Raw genomic sequence first — 22,197 nt, forward strand, 5'->3', positions numbered from 1 at the left:
ATTTCCTGCGTTCGAGTAGAAGCTCATTCAAAGAATTCTTTTGTGTTTGTCTATGATATAGAAATCAGCAAGTAATCTGAGTTGATATCAAGACAAAGTAACCATCCAGAGTTTGACGTGTTGAATGTGAAGTTCGATCAAGCCTTGTTAAGGTAGATTCTCATATTCAATAGGTTTTTAAATGAAATAAGGATAATGCTGATTTAAAAGAGGGGAAATTATGGCGATAATGACGAAAATGATGGTCAATTTAAGCAAGGAGATTGTTTATTTTAACTTAAACGGCTCTTGACTTGGGCATTGTTTGTTTTTAGGAACTAGGAGGGAAAGGAAAGAAAAGGAAATGGTGGAATAAGAAAAGGTTTTTGATACTTGGATTGGTTTATAGGGAGGGAAGGAAAAGGAAAGGAGATGGAGAGATAAAATTTAATTATTCTTTTTTATCAATTTGCTTTCCGCACGGAGTAAAAGGAAATTGAGATTCATAAAAAATTTAAAATTTTCTAAAATACATATATTTTTTTCATAAATTAGACTTTTAAAATTATTGATAAAAAGCCATAACTTACTTTTCTTTTCTTTTCTTCCGTATTCCAAACAATTTTTCCTCAATATCCTCTTTTTTCCCTCTATATAAACCAATCCAAACATCAAAAATCTTTTAACTCTCCATTTCCTTTCCCTCCTATTTTCTTAAAACAAAAAGTGCCTTTGAAAAAATGTTCAAACAGGCAAGGAACAAAATGTGTGCTACTGTGTCAGTGTAAATGTTGGAGTGAATAAGCCACTTTTCCTTTCCCAAACAACCATCATGCATATTTTTAAGATTATTTATAAATCATTTTATAAAAAAAAAACTGGATTATCCACTTATTTACTGAAGTAGAAAAACATTTAGGAGCCAAAAAGAGTCTAAAATTTCCCTAATTGGTTTATGCGGTGTGGGTATCGAAATGGCGGGAAATTTTCTGGGAAGGTACGCTGAGCATTTAGGCGATAGTAGCAGGAGCCAGGCCAAATAGTAGTAGAAGTAACATCTCCTTCAACAGCGTCATCATTGTTCTACTGCGTTCTTCAGTTTCCCTCCCCTCTTCCTGCTAAAGGCTCGTAAAAAAGCTATGGAGTCTGTCCTTAAGGTGGCGTTTGTTGCTAAATCTATGCTTGGCAAATTGATTTGTTTATTACAATTTAACAAAGTTTCCCTCTTTGGGTGCAGAAATATTTTGGGTTTTCAACATTTCGGCCATATCAGAAAGAAATTGTGGACAAAATATTGGACGGGAGGGATTGCTTGGTGGTCATGGCCACTGGGAGCGGCAAGTCACTATGGTACACTTCAATCATTGCCCTATATTTTGGTTAACAAAAATTTTTCACTTTTGTAATTTTATTTCAATTCACTTTTTTTTTAAAAAATTTTTAGTTAGGAAATTCTATTTTTGTCTGATTATTTTTTTCAATTGTGTAATGAAGCTATCAAATGCCACCATTGATCACCAAAAAGACTGCTGTAGTAATTAGCCCTCTTATATCCTTAATGCAAGATCAGGTCTGTGGCGTTTCGCATATTGTGCTTTCTGCTTGAACGTTAGAAAAGGGATAAACTTGACTGAGACATGTTTGTTGTGGATTGGTTGAATGCATAGGTAATGACATTAAAGGAGAGGGGCATTAAAACTGAGCATCTTTCTAGTGCTCAGAGTGCTTCGAGAGTACAAAGCGCTGCTGAGAGTGGTCAATATGACATTCTCTATATGACTCCAGAAAAAGCTTGCTTGCTTCCTTCCAGGTACATAAAATTTGAGTAATATCCCAACAAGAATGTAGGTTCAGGTCTAAACAAAGTTCATTGGTTTAAGCACATCTCCAGTGATATTAATTCCCATTTTTTGTGGCTGCTTTGAAACAATTGTTATCTTTTCGTATGAGGTAAACATGCTTCTGTTCCAACAAACACCTCCTTACCTTCATTCACTGCCTGTTTCCATATTAATTGATGAGTATTTTTGTATTTTTTCTTGTTTTCCTTTTTCTGAGTTTGTAAGAAATATGTTCTTTAACTTTTACTTAAACCAAAAAAAGGTGGGGAAGGATTGTGAATAGACATGAAAAGGTAGATGAGCACACCCACATTCAGTTCATAGGTATCCTTTTAAAAAGAATAACCCACTTGAAACCAGAAAAAGGATGTCTTTTTCTTCTGCTTTGTTAAGTTTGTTCAGACATGCATGTGTGATGCTTCTTGTATAGTTATTTCGTACTGTCAAATGCAGTTGATTGTAATGATGATTTGTTAAGGCGCAATGTTTACCTGTTGACATTAATCAAGGTTTATTTTCTTGGTAAACTTTGAATCTTGAGGCAGAAAAATATGCTCAGACATTATTCATCGACTACCAGTTATGATTTCAGACGACTGGCAGATTATCCGAACTATCCAACCGGGGTTATTACCACAATATTTTGGTTTTAAATCGAAATTAAAAGATATATTGTCTTTTTTATTCTTTTCTGGAAGTCGATTTTTGAGGAACCAACTTTAGAGTCAATGTTGGGGTAATCTACTTCTGGTCAAACATAGCCTCACCTGAAATCAGAGAAGTTGATTTTCTTAATACAGACTTTGAAGTTGACTTGAAGTAAATCTGCTTGTCGGCTTCAAAGTCGAGTTTCATAGAATGGACTTCAGAGTTAAAAGAAAACATGATATAGTTTCCTGCTGCAATTTCTCTGCTGGGAGAAGTACACACGGTGATGCATTGTTTTGGTGCTTCCTGATCTTTCATGCTTGGTTTATAGGCTTGTTACAATCCAAAAACCTTTCTAAATCAATAACACGTTGGATTCCTATATGGTATATTTAACTTTGAAGTTTGAACCACTCTTCAATGACAAAGCCTTGATGTTTCTGGATTTAGCATAATCTCCGTTGTCAAATATTTCAGGTTCTTTTTTCGCTTTTTTAACCGAATTCATATCTCAATGACAATCCTTGTCTACAGCCAATATCAAAATGCTGCGTCAGGTCTGGTAAAAACTGCACCTGTTGATGCAAGCATACACAGTGGTTCAATTTTTATTGATCCATCTGTCTTTACAATGAATCTGCTGTTTTGATGAGTATTATAAGAGGCAATGGAAGGACTGAGAAAAAGAGACGGGTGAATATGGAGGAGGAGGGTGAGAATTTGGAAACAAAGAATGTAGACGTTTAGTCTAAGGGAATAAGTAAGCCGAAGCTGGTGTTTAAAAAATATGCTAAAGTTGACTTTATAGAAATTGATTTCCATACTTACGGAAAATGAGTACAAAGGACAATTTTTTTTGCAGTTTCGATTATAAATTGCAGTATTTTGGTAAATGGTCCTTTCCAACCTTTCCAATCATTTTAGTGCATTCGGATTTTGCTGCTGCTACTGTCCTGAGTTACATATGATGATGTTTCAGCTTCTGGTCGAGAATGCTGAAAACAGGGATATGTCTTCTGGCTGTTGATGAAGCACACTGCATTTCAGAGTGGGGCCATAATTTCCGGTAAACTTATTTCAGCTGCTACCCATACTTTAACCATTTTAAAAATTAATGGTAATCCCTTTCAACATCTGAAATTTTATGTTTGGTTATTCTTGCGAACTTGGCTACACAACGGGAAACGGGAGTTAGTGAGAGGGATCCAAACTGCTGTTTCAACTAAATACAAAATTTAAGCATATTGTGATGTATAGATTTGGGTAGACTGATACAACACTAATATCTTTTGAGATGAGGGTGAAGCATTTGCCTTCGTCTGTATAAAGATAATATATATGTTTTGAGGCAGTTTTTGAATAAAATATTCTGTCTAACCAATTCTTACACTGGTCGGTATCTTATTACCATCAGTTTTTTGTTTGTGCTCCTTCCCAGGTTTCTGAAAAATCTATGATGGCTTAAATCCAAATTCTCTCTCTTTTCCACTTAAAGCTTTTCTTTTGTTGTCATTTGATTATTATGGTGTCTTCTCTTCTGTCTGTGAAGAAAACAAGTTTACTTTGTCTATTTATTAACTTTCTCGATATATAACTGGAAAGGATAAGACATTGATACTCGGCGAGATCTACCTTGTCAAAACTTAAGTCAAAGTTTCATTTATCAGGCCTGCACCATGACATAGGCAAATTGCATGTGTGCCATGCAAGATTGCATTTATTACTTTCAGATGCTGAATAATATAAGACCCTTCTGTTCACTTGTTTCTTGGATGTGAGTGTTTATCTCTAACTATTGTACTTGTTAAATTGAGTATTTCTACTGAATTGAGAGAAAGGTTACTAGTCCTTGTATCATTGAGACCTGTTACTGAATTTCATGTGTCGAGTAGTTCCACCCTTTTCTTGTCTATCAAGTTTTCCATCTCATTGTCAAACTTTATCTTCCATTCCTTCTCTCATTATAGATTGTACAATGTTATCTTTCTGCAGGATTGAGTACAAAAAGTTGGATAAGTTGCGTGATATGCTATTAGATGTTCCCTTTGTTGGCTTAACTGCAACTGCTACAGAGAAGTAAGTGTATTGCTATTTAAGATCTTTATTTTTTTTCTTCTTCTGAAATTAGCTTTATGATTACTGGCTGATAGCTGTTGTTATCTGCTACTTTGTGAAGCTTTGATGAACTCACTTTGTCATGTGATCCAGAGTCCGTCTTGATATCATCAGCTCCTTGAAGATGAGGGATCCTCATGTTACTGTTGGCTCTTTTGATCGTAAAAATCTCTTTTATGGCGTTAAATCTTTCAACCATGGTTCACCTTTTGTTGATGAGCTTGTGGAAGAAATATCTAAATATGTAGAGAGTGCATGCTCAACAATTGTGTACTGTACAACTGTCAAAGATGCTGAACATGTAATTTCTCCAGCACATTACATCTGTTAGGGTAGACCACTGCAATTGCCTTGTTTATCTGATCTGAAGCATCACATTTTTTGTTACATCTTGTTTATTGCTTATAACTGAAATTTGTTGATTGTCTGAACAGTAGTGTTGTTTTCCCCCCTCATTCCTTAGATCTTTAAGTCACTTCTCAAGGTTGGAATTAAAGCTGGGGTCTACCACGGTCAAATGCCTAATTGTGCACGCGAGGAGTCTCACAGGTCTATTATTTTTCTTATTAACTATTTCGAAATTTACAGGGTTAGCTGAACATTATATGCTCCTAAGTTGTCTGGCTGTTAAGTTTTCTAATTGTGTGCCACTAACTAACAAGTTATTAAGTATCTAGCTGGCATTACTTTTGGTATTTTCTCCTAATGTTCGCTATTCATCTAATGCTTGAACTCCTCCAAGCACCTGATTGAGTGAGAAACTCTGGAAGCTCACTGATTTCCAACTTCTTCAGGTCATTTATCAGGGATGAATACTATGTCATGGTTGCTACTATTGCTTTTGGCATGGGTATAGATAAGCCAGATATCAGGTATGTGATACATTACGGATGCCCAAAAAGTTTGGAATCTTATTATCAGGAGAGTGGTCGATGTGGTCGAGATGGTGTTGCTTCGGTCTGCTGGCTTTATTACACAAGAAGTGACTTCATAAAAGCTGATTTTTATTGTAGAGAAGCAAACTCGGTAATTTTTTTGTTTTTTTATTCATTATTATTATGATTCCAAAGGCACTCAAATTTTCACTTGATTTCTTTATTTGATGCTTGAGCAGGCAGATCAAAGAAAAGCTATAATGGACTCTTTTGTAGCCGCACAACATTATTGCTTCTTGACAACTTGTAGAAGAAAATTTCTATTGGACTACTTTGGGCAAATTTGCACTTTTGACAAATGTGGTTTGTGTATTACTTGAAACTTTTCTTTCCTATTTCTTGCATTCTATACATCATGTGAATTGGTTTGTATTTTTCCTCATATGTAAGATTTTGTTCTTGGCACAATTAATGTCCAAAGCATAAGAAAATTCAATCATGCTTCATAATAGTTAGTTCTTTCACTTTCTGATCTGACTAAGGCCTTTAAAGCAAGAAAGAAAATCTTCAGTCTCAAGTAACTGGAGGGAAATTCTTTATATTTTTCCCTAGAGGGACTGGGATTGCAGGGAGCAAATAAGAGGGGCTTCTTTGTGATTTGTTTTGTCTTTCAATCATATCCTTCAAAAGAGTCTAAAAAGAGTATATGTTCTTCTTAGGATTGAGAACGATATAGTTGTATGCTTATTAGACAAAACAAGGATAAGGAATTATTTAAGACCGTATAAGTATTTTGTGGATAAAAAGCTACTCCCAAGTTCTACATGGGAAAATATTTCTAAAAGTTGCTACTGGTGAAGTACCCTTCAGAAACTCTAGGTTGAATCACAAATTTAGCGGGAAATATCTTTGTGTAGTTACATAGTTGTTACTTGCAGGAAATTGTGATAATTGCACCAGCTCCAGGAAGGAGACTGACATGTCTAGAGAAGCATTTCTTCTGATGGCCTGCATTCGTTCCTGTGGGGGTCAGTGGGGACTCAATATGCCAGTTGACGTTCTTCGTGGTTCACAGGTAAGTTGTGCATTAGTCATCTTCTTGGTAATTGTCCACTTGGCAGTTGAAGTTTTTAAACGTCCCTTTTGCTTGTGAAAATCCAGTCACTTCTTGATGCTGAGAAGAATTATTCATGAAACTAGTCTCCTACAGTACTTGGCATACTGAAATTTGTTGGGTGAATGCATCTCACGATCTTCCGAATCGGCTTTTTCTTTTCTTTTGGTCAATTAACTTCTATTATGTTACTTTTAACCTGGTTCTGTTTTTGACAATTGCTCGATGCTCAAAGAATCCTGTTCCTCATACTTCTAATTTGTGGTCACAGTCCAAGAAAATCCTTGATGCTCAATTTGATAAGCTTCCATTTCATGGCCTTGGGAAAGAGATGACAGTGAACTGGTGGAAGTTTCTAGCGAATCAGTTGATTGTAAAAGGTATGTATAAGCAACTACACCACACCAGTTATCATTAGTACTCATTAGGCCGTTGAGACAAATATATGTGTGTGTGTGTGTGTACATATATATATATATATATAAGTTGCATGGATGCACCAAAAACCCAAGCACTTTTTGAGGTATGTGGGGTTCAGTTTATTTTGGCTATTTTTATTAGTTTTCATGTGCTGGATGAAGTGCGAATTTGATGATGACTTCTGCGAGATAAATATAGCATTTTGTTATCAACCAAGGTCACAGCACACGAAGACTTGTCTGATCTACCAAAGTTAAGTTGAAGGGGAAAATATTTCTCCCATGAAAGGTTGACTCATGATGGATACGATATAAGCTCAATTTAATTTCATAGGAAAGTGCTGAAGCACCTAATATTGTAACATTGAAATGGAATTATGGTAGTGATTGGATTCACTGTCGATTATAACTCAGCTCGAACTAGACCAAGGTGTTTCTTTCTGGACAACCATTAACCTTTTAATGGAATATGGCATTTTAAGGTCACTTTTTAGGATCATGAGACTTTTTGTAGCATTCTAACCATCAGTAGGTCCTGTTTTTTTTTTACATTCTAGAGTTGGTACTTACTCAATGTCTAACGTGAGAGCTTTTCATCAGACACTAACTATTCACTTACCTGGTCAGCATATGGTCAAAGAAATAATTAAGGAAGAAAAGGCAATTGGAGCGACAATGCAAGAAGTGTAGAGGGAATAAGGAAATAAAATAAACAGAAAAAGATAAATCTTTGGCATATAATGTTTTTACTTTTGACAATTTCATGTCACCATGCATCAACAGTGTGTCATTTTAATTTGTGTCCTGAACTATCCATTTGCAGTTCCTGACTGACTACATTTTCCTATTTGGTATAGGTTATTTGGTTGAGAAGTATGCGGATGTGTACAGAAGTATAAGGTTAATTTCTTCTCCTCTATTACTCTTAAGTTCACGCATGAATTTTAGACAATTTTGTATCCTCTTTATCCTTTTGCAGCTTTGGTCTTACAAAGTTTTACATCTGCTGTCAAACTTGGCATATAGTGGTTTGCATTCAACAAGTTATCTTCCTAATACATGTTTCTCATTTTTCTCTTTTGTTCCATGCACCAGTGTGGGTCCCAAAGGGCTTCAGTTTCTGAGCTCATGCAGACCAGATTATCAACCACCATTATATGTGGCAGTCACTTCTGAAATGATCGGTGATGTGGAAAACAAATTTCCAACGGATGAAGCTAGAGACTTTGGTGGTCTGATATCGGCAGGATTTGAAGGAATGTCTCAGGTTGGTAAAGTTAGTATAGTGGATTGACTAAAATCATTCCATCTGACAGTTCCCTTTCCTGCATGATATGCCATTTGTATCAATTGACTCTAACTGAATAGATGCTGCATTTAGAACTCAACTAACTGAACTGGTTTTAAATTTCTATTGGGGAATGTGGTCTTGGTACCATAAATAAGATATGTCAGCTTATATTATTGTCCTTGGTGGCTACTTGCAGCAACGATTCTACTTAACATGCTTTAAGTATTTTTAATTTTAGGCTGAAGCACAACTTTATAAACTGCTTTTGGAAGAGAGACTGAAACTTGCAAGAGTCAGTGGAACTGCTCCGTAAGTCCTTGTTCTAGATAGTATTCCTATAGCCATTCTGATATGTTGTAATTACCATTTTTGTGATAGTATGTTCCTTTAGAAAGAATCTCCAACTAAAGAACTCATTTGAGATACTTCTGTCTCCTATTTTGTTTGGAGGTTGCAGATATGCAATTTGTGGTGATGAAACACTAAGGAGGATAGCATTGACAAGGCCATCAACCAGAGCAAGACTAGCTAATATAGATGGAGTAAACCAGGTAGTCAGAGCATATGGTTCACAGCATGCTATCTCCATTCTGTTGTATCCGTCTAACCATTTAGAATCCTATGCTCTAATGCACTCATTCACAGGAATTTAGTTCTCTTATTTATAGATCTTATTTCTTTCCCCCAAAAAAAAAATAGATCTTGTTTTACTCGAACTGAGGGTTCTGTGTCTGACCAACTTAGCAGGGACTACATTTCACTTCTACAAACATCTGAACCTTGTGGAGTAATCTTTAGCTACTTTCTGCTAGGTTAAATTGTTAATTCAGTTTTTGGATGTTATTCATTTCCTGGTGCTATAGCTTTCCTTTTATGTTAGAAGGAAGTGACACTAATTGAGCCACGTATGTGTTATCTGTCTATATTTGTTATTCCACCCAATATCCAGCTGGTTGCTGCTTCTGTGAATGTGTCAGGTTCTAGCTGGGAGGATTGCTCCCTCCATTCTAAGATCGTCCGGCATATACTTTGGGTTTCATTTCCAACCAAATGTACTTGGTTTTAATGTTTGCTAGTTTGCTACCTCTCCCTGGTTTGCAACATCCACCGTTGCTTGTCTTTAATCCACAATACTTGGTAGAATAGAAACAATGACGTTTAGCATAAGCTTGTCATTACTGGAGATTGCTTATATTTCAACGTGTAGAACTGTCTTGGGTTGCACGAATATTTGTGTTTGTGACCTCTATCTAACTTTGAAGCTGCAATGATAATGCAGCACTTAATGAAAGTTCATGGTGATCATTTTCTTCAAAGGATCCAACAGCTCTCTCAAGAACTTAACATTACCTTGGATGGGCTTCCAAACTCTCAACCTCCCGCTCCAAAGGAGGTTCTTAAAGTACCAAAAGCGGCAAACCTGGCACCAGCGAAGTCTGAAGCCTGGAGAAAGTGGCAAGAAGATGGCCTTACAATCCAGAAAATTGCAGTAAGTTCTAAATTGTTTTCTTGAATCCCCTTTCTTCGTTCCCAAGCCTCCCTTAACTATATGCATTTTCATGCTTCGTAGAATTTCCCAGGAAGATCGGCTCCAATTAAGGAGCAGACTGTTGCTGAGTATATTCTTGAAGCTGCAAGAGAGGGATGTGTAATTGACTGGCTTAGATTCTCTCGAGAGATTGGGTTGACACAAGAGGTGTACAAGAGCATTCAGCAAGCTGTCCTAAAAGTTGGAAAAGAGAAGTTAAAGCCCATAAAAAATGAATTAGCAGAAGAGGTGATTATTGGATGAGCATCATTAACTTTGAAGACATGATAAAATTTGGAGCCTATGGCTCAGTCAATGAACTGCCTCAAATTCAACACTTCTGTTCACCATTATGATTATGCTGAACTAACAAACATTTTTACAGGTAACTTATTCCCAAATCAAGACATGCTTGACAATGCAAGAATTAGGACTTGGCATGAGCGAAATTGAATCCATTAATCAGCATGACTGCAAGGAGGATGAACATTTGAATGGGAAACCATTATTGTCAGAAAGAACTAACCTCTCGCATCAAAAGGAAGAACAATTTGAGAATTTTCAATTTGTTAATGGAGTCCGTGACTCGGCTGGGTTAAGGAATGAAGATGCAATTTCTGACAGCTCTATACAGAGCAGAAGCATGGAAGAATCTGTAGATTCTTCAAATGATCCACCTCTTACAAGGAAACGCCAAAAGATTGATGCCTTGGACGTACCGGCTGAAGTTATGGTAGAAGCAACCGAGACTTCAATTATACGCTGGCTTGGGAAGTTTGATCATGGGGTACGTTGTAAATCTGTTAAGGTGTAATATCCCTTTATCTTGTTCATTACTAAGAAAATAATTTTTAAAGAATATTAGTCTCGGAATATGCAGGTACCACTTTCTGATATCTTGGGGCACTTCAATGGATCAACGGAGTCATCTGTGATTGATCTGCTAAACAGCCTAGAAGGTGAATTTTTGATATTTAAAAAGAATGATCTGTATATGCTCATGTAGATTGTAGAGTAACACATATTTATAGTTGGTGACATATTGGATAGCAAATCTCTGCGTCTTCATCTTTCCCATCATTCATATATCCAAAGTTCTTGGGGAAATAGGGAGGTAAGGATGCAAGATACAAAAACTGTACATCTTTTTTGGCGGAGTGATACAATTTATGTAACGATGAATACGACATGTGCAATTTCGTATATGTGCATGTTGCTTTGGGGCGTTTCGCTTGTTAGTGAGGATTCGTCTTGAAGAATGAAATTATTTCGAGGCAGAAGTTGACCATTCATGTGGCCCAAGGATGTACTTCCGACCAAAGGGAGTCAGTGCCCGATGGTTTACTTACCAAAGAATCATCCGTTTCTGCGATTGCTAGCTTAGTGTAACTATACCACCGCAAGAATTTGAAAGAGAACGAGTCCAACGTTACCTGAAAAACTCAAAATGTACTGAACTTTATTCTGTTTATCCTGTCCTGTAAGAACTGCCATGAATGCTCTCTCGCCAACAGTTATAGCGCTACACTTTCAAGGACTGTTTTAATGTCAATTAGTTGCACCTGACAGCCAACAGCCCAAGGCTGTTGGTATCCCCAAGACTTATCAGCCTTGGGAAGGTGGAAGGTCAAGGTTGACCTCCCACCAAACTTGCCATTAATTGTGGATGATTGTGGTTGTCATCTTCGGGTGGCTTCCTTGGACAGTGTCACCTGACATGAGAAGGCCTTGGATTTGAGTTGGATTAAAAAAAAATTAATAACCAATGTGGATTGGAGCTTAAACTCCTGGTCCATCTTCTTCGATGCCCTGCCAGTATTAGCACATTCTCAAACTTACCAAGTACAGCAGTGACATGGAGAACAAGATCGTAAATAGTTTCCACTTCCCCCAGCTGAAGAGCCAATTTAATATCGACTAAGTACTTCGACGGAATGCTGCAATGGCTTCAAGTGATGAGACTCCTGCAAAGCCAGTGGAAACTGTCCGAATAATTTGCGTGGATACGAATCTTGATATGGGAAAATGTGGGAGAGAATCGTAGATGCTATTTCTTGGATCCACTCGTACTTTACCCTAGTTTTATGTTGTGAATCATTCTGTATCACATTGGTGGACTGATCCTCAAGCTGAAATCAGTTAGGCCACCGTGATGTCCAAGATTGTCAATCATGACACTAGAAGGGAGATTGGTAGCATTTACGCATCATTTCAAGCTCTGAAGCACCAGTTCTCAAATGTGAATTGATTTTTCGTCAGCTCCCAGTTGAACTGAGTTAAGAATGCAAAGACAGGTCCTTATAACCTGATCACAACGATTGCACCAATCCCATCGGACACGCACAAAGAATGCGCAGTAAAAAGAGACTTGGAAGAGAGGATCATTGCAAATTTCTTTCCATTTTTTGGTATTCAAAACCGTATTAGGTCCAATATATATCCCCATCCATTTTTCAAGAAATGGATAGCCATTTGGTCTGCATAAGTGGCTGTAACGTTGACGTAAAACAATCAATGACCTAGTGCAAAAAAAAAAAAAAAAACCTGGGCTGAAGCTGACAGACCTTATGAGCAACACATGCAAACTAAACATCTGAGCTTTTTGCATCTGAAAACTAGTTTTAGAACCAAAAGCAACAGGGTATCATTCTGTTAGTCAAATGCATTAAGGTCAAGGCCCTTACCTGTTCATACTTTCACGAGTCCGGCCAGTACAGAAGTACATGTCAAGGCTGAATCACAACAGCTAATTCCATAGTAGCATCAATTTTCCAACATAATCAGCATTTCAATATACGGAGAAGAATTAGAAGAGCAAGGAAATCAAAGATTCCGTGTTAACTTGCTGGTCTATATGCAAAGAAGAATTTCAGTAACTTGTATTAAAGAATTTTTAGTAAATATATCTTCTAAGTATAAAAATTGGCCAAGGAAGCCAGTCAGTACGAGTGTACCACCTCAAAAGAAACAAGAGGGGTTGTTCCTTGGTTCAGAAAGACAAACATCTGTAAGTAAATGCCTCAACAGTAAAAACGGAGTCAGAGGGAAACAAGTTGACATTAGTGAGTTAATGGCCATGCAGAAGATCATCATCATGCTCTGTATGCAAGGCCATACGATGTCTGGCAGCAGTAGGGACATCCAATGGAGATTTGCATTTCTTCTGCAACTCCTTGAACTTCTCAATATCAAAACCATATTTTCTGAAGAGTTTCCTCCGCCTTGAGAGAAAAAGTCTTTGCATAAAATCTTGGTAAGTTGGGTCTCTTGAAGTGAAAAGGAAGTAAGCATAACCAATGACAATCCCTGTCGTAGTAGTGAAAAATGCAATTGGCTCCATGACATCCCATGAGAATTCCCAGAAGGTTAGGCGAAAGAAAAAACCGACTTGTATCACAGCAAGCCCCAACCCAGTCCACAAAATGCAGCGGACTTGCCTATGTGCAAGCCTATCAATTTCCTCCTTCTTCTCCTGCATCTTGTTCATCTCATCCTTGCAGGGGTCATCTTCAGGCAAGAGTGCGAGTGGCACTGCTTTTCTGACCAAATCGACCACCTGAACACAAAAGAACAAACACCAATGGATGCGATACCTAAGTATCAATTATGAAAGAGTTCACGTGCAGCAGTGAAATAGACCAAGTCGGAACACAAGTATAAACAGTTATTCAAACAGACTTCCAACGTATGAAGCTGCTATAGCATTCAAGGTCAATGTATCCTCTCTGGCACAACAAAAGCAACAGACCTATCAATGAAAAACATAACTCGTTCTCGGATGAGTTCTATGGTGGTATCCTGTCTCTGCTTCTTCTCTTCAACTAAAGTTGCTCCTGATCAGGAGAGCAGATTGTCTAAACTAAAATTTCTGGCGAGTAAAGATAGGTATAGCCCTTTTTTTGTTTTGGGGATAACAAATGTTGAATCCGGATCTCTGTTTTTTTTCCCCCCTTTCCCCTTGAACTACATCTTCCAAAAATCAAGGAACGAAACAATTTTCCTTGCACTGGGAAGCTCACAAACAGGGGGAAAAAAAAAGGGAGAACTGAGTAATTATTATGCCGTGACTACTACATCTAAGGAGAAAGGTACCTTTGAATTGAGTTTGAGCCCCACCAAATTGGCACAAACACAATTTCAAATCAAATCCATAATCTCCAAAAACCCCTTCTTTGTCTTAAAAAAAAAAAAAACTCATACCCAAAACAATGTAGGACAATTTTTATAGTAATTAAAATGGGTGAAATGAAAAACACAAGAGAGACAGAGAGGGAGGGGTCCGGGTGGTTTTTTGAAGGGAAGGGAAGGGAAATTAGTACCTTGTCGGGATGGAGGTAGACTTTATTTCGGAAGAGCAAAACGACGCCGGCCTCATCAAGAACATCGACAAAAGCGACGGCCTCATGGGGGGATTTGGCGACCCCCATAGTCTGGCAAGCCTGAAGAAGGTCCTTGTAATCAATAAACTCCTTGTTCTCCATCCCAAGCTGCATCTTCAAGGCCTCCACATTCACCAGCCTCATCAGCCTCTTCGCCTCCGCACACGATATCTTCTCTCCTCCATTGACGTTATTATCCTTCTTCCCATTCTCATCATCATCATCCCCATCCCTTCCTCCGCCGGCGCCGCTACCACCGACCACTGGAGGAAAAGTAGAAGCAGAGTAAAACGAAGAGCCAATCACTCTAGACCCACGACAAAAACAGCCATCCAAACGCGGCCTTAAGCAGCTCCGACCACCCCGTAACACTGATTGTACCCCTCCTCCTCCTCCCGGTCGCGTAGCCGCCGCCGCTATGCCCTGTTTCAACAAGTTATAAGAAGTCCACCTCCACATTCGTGTGTATTGCTTTACAACTACTTTAATCTTTATATTTCCTTTTTGACGTATCAGTTAATCAATAGGTATAGCGTGTCGGGTGTTAATACTGCTATGATGAATGATGGCGATGGAGGTATGGAAACATGGCCGATAATGAAGAAGAAGATGTGAAGAAGACAAAGTGATGGATCGCGGGGGTGGGGGTGGAAAGAGGAGTTAGTGGCAGTAACGGGCAGTGGTGGGAATGGATCTCAAGGACCCATCCATGATTAAAATTTCGAGAATGACGGAGGACGGTTATTATTATTATTATTATTTTTTTTTTTTTAAGAAAAAGACCGTTTAAACGGTAACTGGGGGTGTCTCGCGTTAGTGACCAAGTATTACTACTGCTACTAATAATTAATAACTGTGCAGAACTGTTAAGATCCAAAACTGAGAAAAAATGAAAGGAAAGAAATACAACAGAGACCTGAGCGGAGTGAGTAAGATTTAAGTCAGAAGAGAGCGAGTCGAGTTGCGAGTAGTTTGGGCTGTGGACAAGGGATGGAGCAATGGATGGATGGATGGATGAATGGCTCTCACAACCGCCGAAAAAAAGTGATCGGTGTAAATTTAAAAATGTATTTGTGATGCAAGTAAAATATTATTATTTAGAAAAATTTGCTATCTTATAACATCTTTTTCTCTACATTTACATTCCTTTTAGTTTCTTCCCAAAACTCAAAACTCACCCACAAATTGCAAGTAACGATCAGGGCGTGATAAAATATCTAATATAATATATCCTACCTTCACTTCTATGATCTTTCCACATCTTTGTTGAGGATGACTATCTACTTTTCTTTCTTCTTTTTTTCTTTTCCTTTTTTTTTTTTTTTTGGTTACAGGAATTTGTTGTGGAATTCAAGAGCCCAAATCATGACGCACTTGCGAGGAAAAAAACAAGAAAAGGAATTGCATGTAAAAAAAAAAAAAAAAAAATTACACACAGGCCGGCATGACAGGGCAATATTCTCCTATTATTCATTATTATGATGATGGTGTAAACCTGAACATACCGCCGGTCAAAGCAGCGAGAGACTAAACGCATCATCGACAAGGGTTGTTTTTGGGGGGGTTTCCTTTTTCTACCCACTGACTGTTCTGAATTGGCCCAAGTTTGAAGTTCAAGAAAGGCAGGTGAGGTCGCAGACTTGAAATTAATTTTTCTCAGCTGTCCACTTCCACCTTCTTAATCCACTCCACAGGGTGGCGCCTCTGATAATAGTAGCCGGCTTATTTGGAGTTTGGGCAGAAGGAAGGGGCGGCCGAGGACACTGCGAACCATTTTATTAAGGAAAATCCAAAAAGGGGTTCGATGGAAGAAAGAAATTTCTGTCAGGGCAGGATGTTAACACGCAGTCACAACTGTTTTTGTCTTTCAAGTCTGTTTGGATTCCATAATTGAATTAGTCGTCAGATTTGCTGCAGTCAAAATCGCAAGAAAGCGTGTAGCGATTACTACCATCGTGGGTGGTCGGTCAGAAAGATGCAAAACAACGATGCAGTAGCATGGATCATAAGAAAATGTTTCAACCTTTTACACTACTGTGAAATCATTTCTTACCATTGTTGAAGACGTGGATGAATGCTATATACTGCATCCCTGCTCATAGAGTGTTATTACTTGTTTAGACGAGCCGTTAAGCAGGGAGAGCCTACCAACCTCTCTCAGTTGATAGAACATCCAAAGCACGTCATCCTCCCCACTCTTCACAAAAAAATCAAAAACCCCTTTTCTATTCATCAAAAACGAATAAAGGAATCACTAATCTGAGACGTAATTGAATCCTAGTGCTGCTCATGGCATTAATTGCTTCATCAGAACCCAAGAAGCAACAAAGTACTGCATTCTGACCCTCGAGGTTATGCCGGCTTAGACATCAATAAATATGCACCATTTTACTCTGAACCTTAAGCTGGCTAACTGGGTTACTATAAGGATGCAACATGGAACTCTAGCAAAATCCACTTATGCCTAAAACACAAGACCTCTGATCCAGCTACAGTTTTAATAAACTGATGATATTCACCTGCACAAGCACCAATCTATCAGCCATACTATACTACTTGCGGTATCGTGCCCTTGTCAAAGTCTTTATCAAACCTCTGGCTATCTTCAAAAACCAGAATGCATTCATCATTGCAAGCACAGGAGGTACTGTTAGCAAGCTGTAAAATCCCAGAGTATACACTTCCTTAACCTGAAAAGATTTGAAAGAACTGAAGTGAAGGACATATCTGCATATTATATCTGGTAGCCAGCTGCAAAACAGAGCAGGACATTCAATTGTTTCAACAGCGTACACCATACAAGAAGAGAAAAAATATAACGCTCATACTGCTTCAAGCTAAAACTAAGATAGAGATCGATAGCCATTCAAATACTATTTCTAGCAACATTGCACGTCATATTACTGAAATGTCATTATTCTTCAAATTTTTAATCTGACATAATTGCAATATCAACTAGTAAGCAGAAGGAGCTTCTTTAATGTGTCAACAGATTGATGAATATCAACTGACCTGATCAAAATGGGAAAACAAATGGACGAAAAAGTACATGAACAAAAGAATTCTTGCAACCTGAAGCATCAGAAGTCTTATTGTGAGAAACAGTGATGCTTAAAAAGGACAAATAAAATGGTAAGTATGTTTTTTTGAACATTACCAGCCAACCTAAGAACAAAGCCAACCCATTGCAAACATATAGTTTAGAATCCTTCTGACCAGCGGTATCCAGATACCTGCAAGCACGATGACATTTTTCTAAATTATAAAATCCCACCAAAATTTTGGCTTTCTATGCTTTTTGAGGGAAATCTTGATGATAGTTTACCATCTCAAGTTGACAAAGGGAGTGGTGATCTCCGTGAAGAGGACCATCAGTATGTAAATCAGCCCTTGGCCACTTAAAAGGGATTGAATGATTGAAAACACAGAAAGTCCGTGGTGCAAAACCTAAACCGTAAACACATAAGCATGTCTGACTCATATCCCAACTGATTCTTGAAAAACAACAGTATGAAAGACCAAGCAGCCATAACACTGAAATTGTTGCACAGCAGGAGATATCAGAAAGTAGGATGCCAATGTGTTTGCACTTCCACTTCAGAAGTGCAACACAAGTCAACACTCAGCGTTCATACAAACAGAAATAAGAAATTCATAAACACCCAGTTCTACTTACATACTCCATACCACCTAAGACCGGAAAGTGATAAATGATCATTGCCAAGTCTGACAGAAAGTAACCGATGGAGATCTGTTGATCATCAAATGAAACAATTAATATAACTTGAAAATATGTATAACAGATGACTGTGCAGAAGTATAGCATATGACAATGGTAATCACGTTGGCAAAAACAGAAGGCAGGTGACCTAGTATCCTCTTCAGTACATACAAGGATGACAGGGAATGCTTGATGACCGCTGGTTACATGTAATGGCGAATAATTCACTCTTATGAACTGCCTTCTTGAATGTGAAAGAGCAACAATGAGAGTCTGATCGACCATGAAGGTCAGTGCAATATTGCATGACAAGGATGTCCCATAATCCCCAAATAATCTAATAAACAGAACATGTGGACAGTTGTTTGCCATGACAAAGTAAAGCACATAGTCACCATGGTTTTCTGACAATAAAAATCAGATGAATGCATGTATGGATGAATTATTATCGACATGCTGAAGGAACATTAAGCTCTGTGCAGCAACTTACTCCAAGTATTGTATCTGACAAAGGTGATTTTCTGTTAACAATCAACTCATCCTGCGAAGCCGCATCAAAAAGATCTGATGCAATCAAGAGATGCAAAGAAGCAGCAGCAACAACAATTGCATGGAAAGTGGAGAAGCCCCTGAAAAACAAAGTACCATTACATGTACAGCAAACAGCAACAATGTGAAGTACGTTTCACATCCACTGTAAAACTCTGTCTCCGTGAAATATTTAATGTTGCAAAAAAGAAGAAGAAAATAGAGGGAAAGAATCACCGATTGTTCCATTCAAGTTTCCCTTTCTTGTCGAGTTTAGCATATCCACTAAAGAACACAGAGCTAACCACACCTGTTAAGTCATAAACCTTCAACAACAAAATTGGAGCTCTTTAAACAGCATCACCATGGCCAGCCGCAATACAAGGCAAAAAGTGCAAGTTTTGCTTCAATTGTCATATTTCATTTTTCTTTTTTTTCACCTTAAATTTTTATTTTTTTAAGGGGGTAATATTTGGGGGAAAATGCCAAATAATCCTCACATTTCAATCTCAACTTCAAATTTTAAAGTTGTTTCAGTTGATCAAGAATTCTTTACAAAATTCCTCAACCTTTTTAATCAATAATACTCAATGACACTGCAATAACTACCATACAAGAAAACACAAAAACCACCTTATCCTAGAGGGGAAAAAAAACAGCAAAATAAAACATCCCAAGACTGGCCGAAACCAGTTTATCAAAATCAAGTTAGTATCAAAGCTACCGTACACCACAATGATCAAATTCTCTTCTTCCTCGGGTTAAAAGGCTGAGACACAACAAAATTCTTGATCAGTTGATCAAGAATTCTTTACAAAATTCCTCAACCTTTTTAATCAATAATACTCAATGACACTGCAATAACTACCATACAAGAAAACACAAAAACCACCTTATCCTAGAGGGGGAAAAAAACAGCAAAATAAAACATCCCAAGACCGGCCGAAACCAGTTTATCAAAATCAAGTTAGTATCAAAGCTACCGTACACCACAATGATCAAATTCTCTTCTTTCTCGGGTTAAAAGGCTGAGACACAACAAAATTATAAATAATTCGGCAGGGAAAATCAAGTAACAAAAGTTAAACTCACAATTTTGCACATCACGATGCCCAAAAACACAGACAATAGCCAGTGCTGCTCTTTGGTTAAAGTGGCATGCCCAGCAATGTCAATTAAACCAACCGTCAACAGCCCAAAACCCACCATGATTATGTTCTTTTGGGGCTACCCCAAACTGCATCAAAAAGAAACATAAAACAACTGAGTTCTCAGCAGAAAAAAAAATAGACTTTGACTTGGTTTTACGTGTATTTTACGCGTACAAAAAGCTAGACATGTGCCAGTATGCAAGAAGAAACTTACACGGGCAATCTGACTATTAGTATTATGACAAACGAAAAGCCCTTAGAGAATCAGAGGAAGAAAAAGTTGCAATTCAATCTTACAAAAGAGCAGGGAAACCAGAAACCAGAAAGAAGCGGAGAAAGACTGGGTTTTAAAGGAAAGCGGTATGAGAATTGAGAGACCGTCGTGTTATTCTGAAATTTCAAAGGAGCGGACGAATACTGCCGAGAAACTGAAAGGGATGTTACACTTGCATAAAATAATACCCAATCCTAATAGCTGGTTTGGGAGTTTGGAATAGGAAGGAAAAGAAGAGAAGTGTTAAGTCAAGAATGAAAAGAAAGAAAGAGAAAGGAAGGAAAGAGAATTTAATGTTGTTTGAGAGTTTAGGTGACAAATGGGATGATTTAGATATATATCAATAAAAATTTATTTAATACATATTTGAAGATAAAGTGGATATTTTAAAAAATTTTATTAGGCTTTCTCAACTTTTCTTTACTTTTCGGCCACATTGGAGCGGAAAAGTATAACAACGATGGCAGCAGCGTAATAATAACATCCATCCAAGTCCTTTGATTTCCTTTCTTTTCTATTTCTTAAAAAGTCCCAGACGCAGAAAGAAAGTTTTTGTTCCTCTTTCCTTTCTTTTCTTATCAAAACCGATCTTCCAAACTAAGCTAAAAGAAATGGAAAATTCCAGAATTTAACAGCGGTAAAAGGTTTGGCCCATCGACTATGGGTACAGCAGGCTGCTGGCAGAAGGATGATTATGAATATATTTAATGAGGTTTGGAGCGTATTAATGGCGATGAAAGAGAGGTCTTTTTTTTTTTTTTTTTTTCTCGAAACGATAATTTGACGAAAGAGAGGTCGTTTGCCTTCATTTTCTGCTTTTGTACGGTTTTGCCATCTGGGTGAGAATATATAACAGATATCCATGAGCAAAATTTCCAAAAAATTAAAATAAAAAAAAAAAAGGAAAGGGAAGGAAAGGAAAATAAGTTTGAACTTTCTCTATGAATGCGTAATTTTTGATGCCATGTTGACTCTCAATTCCTGCATAGACGCTCCGTTTTTAATTTATATATAGACCGCTAACTTGACTTGGTGGTGCTCAGGAACTTTCATGTAGTCAAAGAATATACTATCAATCTTGCTTGCGAAGCCAGCTGAGGAAGTCAACGATGCTCAAATTGCCATTAAATAAGGAAACATCCACCTTAAGTCCACATTGAAAACCCTCTTGGTTAGGGTAGGGTTTATCGCAGCAAAAGCAAGAACTGTCTCATCATCAAACGAATCATACTCCTCAATTTTCAATCCTCTGCGAGGTTTTTGATTAGTCTGATCTCGACGTGCATGGCGGTTGCTGATCCAAGTTGACAAGGGACAAATCAGGAGCGACTCTCTCTTCTTGTTCGCCTGCCTTGTTGATTCTATCCACCTGAGGTGCGTACGATCGATCGACACAAGGAAGTTCACAGATGCCTGGATATATATGGTCTATCTGAATCCACAGTTCATTCTGTTCTTACCCTAAATGATCCGTACATTCGCATTCATAACCTGAATCTCGTTCTTAGAGGTCGATGATCCGTCTCCGGATTTGTTTTCGATTATTGATAATAATATTTCAGGAACAGGCAAATCCTGCTCTGATATCAACTAATGTATCGACGGAAGTGATTTTAACCGTCTAATTTCATGAATTAATTCGAACAAATAAACAAGAGGTAAATCACGTTCAACCCTCAAAGAAAACAGAATTCAAATCATAAACCAAAATAAGATTCGAAAGAATTTTTGCTTGAGCACACTCAAAATCAGGAATTAATCCAAATATAATTGTGTTATGTTTAATAAAAATATGTCAAAAGTTTGATAAAATAATCCTAGGTACGTCTCTATTTACAAACTAGAAGTTCTAAATTAGATAGGAAACAAAATTGTATGCTCCGATGAGCTACGCACATATGGCGCCGGTGCCCATCGGAGCATTACAAGGAACTTATGAGCTACACACACACATCACTCACAATCGATGTAGGATAGAGGGAACGGGGGAGGGGAAACACCAAGACTATTGCCAAAGACTCACCAACGATTTTTACCACTCTTTAATTTTTCATATCCACCTTAACAATCGCAAATAACACACACCCAACCCATAAACGAAACCCACAGTCCAATCCAAAATGCATGCTGACTTTCAGGCCACACTTTCAAGCAATAGTCATAGTCACAGTGAATATGGCTTTGGTAGAGGCCCATTCCGATGTTGACCATGGTGTCACATCTATTCTCATCCAAAATTGGAGCTGAATTTGACTTCGAAATAAAGGCTCTCAATATTCCTTCCACTTGTTCTCCGCCGCCCACCACCACCATTAAATCAGCAGCCAAAAAAGA

At 37.8% G+C, this 22,197-nt stretch overlaps 3 protein-coding genes across 11 annotated transcripts; 1 reads left to right on the forward strand and 2 right to left on the reverse strand.

Annotated features, from left to right (window-relative positions):
- Positions 1-14: 14 nt before the first annotated feature.
- LOC113712469 (uncharacterized) lies at positions 15-11,098 on the forward strand. Of its 5 annotated transcripts, none has more exons than XM_072061661.1 (20): positions 15-152; positions 1,217-1,329; positions 1,474-1,549; positions 1,647-1,789; positions 3,448-3,534; positions 4,461-4,544; positions 4,677-4,884; positions 5,047-5,132; positions 5,378-5,609; positions 5,698-5,821; positions 6,397-6,533; positions 6,844-6,952; positions 7,849-7,891; positions 8,087-8,258; positions 8,521-8,591; positions 8,740-8,833; positions 9,562-9,771; positions 9,853-10,059; positions 10,196-10,597; positions 10,676-11,098. In XM_072061661.1, the coding sequence occupies exons 2-20, from the start codon at positions 1,301-1,303 to the stop codon at positions 10,814-10,816; spliced, it is 2,655 nt and encodes an 884-aa protein (XP_071917762.1). In that variant the 5' UTR covers positions 15-152; positions 1,217-1,300; the 3' UTR covers positions 10,817-11,098. The 5 variants fall into 5 exon arrangements, with proteins under 5 accessions (XP_071917762.1, XP_071917753.1, XP_027091714.1 ...); XM_072061652.1 differs by lacking the exon at positions 15-152 and adding an exon at positions 757-1,136; XM_027235913.2 differs by lacking the exon at positions 15-152 and adding an exon at positions 765-1,136 and having other exon boundaries at positions 10,691-11,098.
- Positions 11,099-12,665: 1,567 nt separating this feature from the next.
- On the reverse strand, positions 12,666-14,910 carry LOC113712510 (calcium uniporter protein 6, mitochondrial-like). Its single transcript, XM_027235989.2, has 2 exons — positions 14,130-14,910; positions 12,666-13,366 (listed from the first exon to the last, which is right to left on the reverse strand). The coding sequence occupies exons 1-2, from the start codon at positions 14,646-14,648 to the stop codon at positions 12,878-12,880; spliced, it is 1,008 nt and encodes a 335-aa protein (XP_027091790.1). The 5' UTR covers positions 14,649-14,910; the 3' UTR covers positions 12,666-12,877.
- A 1,477-nt stretch (positions 14,911-16,387) lies between these two features.
- LOC113712518 (uncharacterized) lies at positions 16,388-20,181 on the reverse strand. Of its 5 annotated transcripts, none has more exons than XM_072061678.1 (10): positions 19,968-20,181; positions 19,531-19,675; positions 18,676-18,764; positions 18,401-18,539; positions 17,866-17,940; positions 17,515-17,636; positions 17,347-17,422; positions 17,202-17,261; positions 16,783-16,879; positions 16,388-16,708 (listed from the first exon to the last, which is right to left on the reverse strand). In XM_072061678.1, exons 2-10 carry the CDS (start codon positions 19,645-19,647, stop codon positions 16,611-16,613), a joined length of 873 nt encoding a protein of 290 aa, XP_071917779.1. In that variant the 5' UTR covers positions 19,648-19,675; positions 19,968-20,181; the 3' UTR covers positions 16,388-16,610. The 5 variants fall into 5 exon arrangements, with proteins under 5 accessions (XP_071917779.1, XP_071917777.1, XP_071917773.1 ...); XM_072061676.1 differs by having other exon boundaries at positions 19,887-20,181; XM_072061672.1 differs by having other exon boundaries at positions 19,804-20,181.
- Between the last annotated feature and the right edge of the window lie 2,016 nt (positions 20,182-22,197).

The sequence above is a fragment of the Coffea arabica genome, chromosome 1e (assembly GCF_036785885.1).
Source record: "Coffea arabica cultivar ET-39 chromosome 1e, Coffea Arabica ET-39 HiFi, whole genome shotgun sequence".
Lineage (NCBI taxonomy): Eukaryota > Viridiplantae > Streptophyta > Magnoliopsida > Gentianales > Rubiaceae > Coffea > Coffea arabica.

Bases quoted from the DNA above. Each gene is read 5' to 3' on its own strand.
- LOC113712469 (XM_072061652.1), top strand. The intron at 6,534-6,843 runs GTAAGTTGTGCA...TTGTGGTCACAG, and splicing joins ACGTTCTTCGTGGTTCACAG to TCCAAGAAAATCCTTGATGC. The intron at 10,598-10,675 runs GTACGTTGTAAA...AAAGAATATTAG, and splicing joins TTGGGAAGTTTGATCATGGG to TCTCGGAATATGCAGGTACC.
- LOC113712510 (XM_027235989.2), bottom strand. From the start codon at position 14,648: ATGTGGAGGTGGACTTCTTATAACTTGTTGAAACAGGGCATAGCGGCG. The intron at 13,367-14,129 runs GTACTAATTTCC...TTTTGTGTTCAG, and splicing joins TCTACCTCCATCCCGACAAG to GTGGTCGATTTGGTCAGAAA.
- LOC113712518 (XM_072061678.1), bottom strand. From the start codon at position 19,647: ATGGTGGGTTTTGGGCTGTTGACGGTTGGTTTAATTGACATTGCTGGG. The intron at 18,765-19,530 runs GTGAGTTTAACT...TTGTTGTTGAAG, and splicing joins GCATCGTGATGTGCAAAATT to GTTTATGACTTAACAGGTGT. The intron at 17,262-17,346 runs GTAATGTTCAAA...CTGATGCTTCAG, and splicing joins CTTTGTTCTTAGGTTGGCTG to GTTGCAAGAATTCTTTTGTT.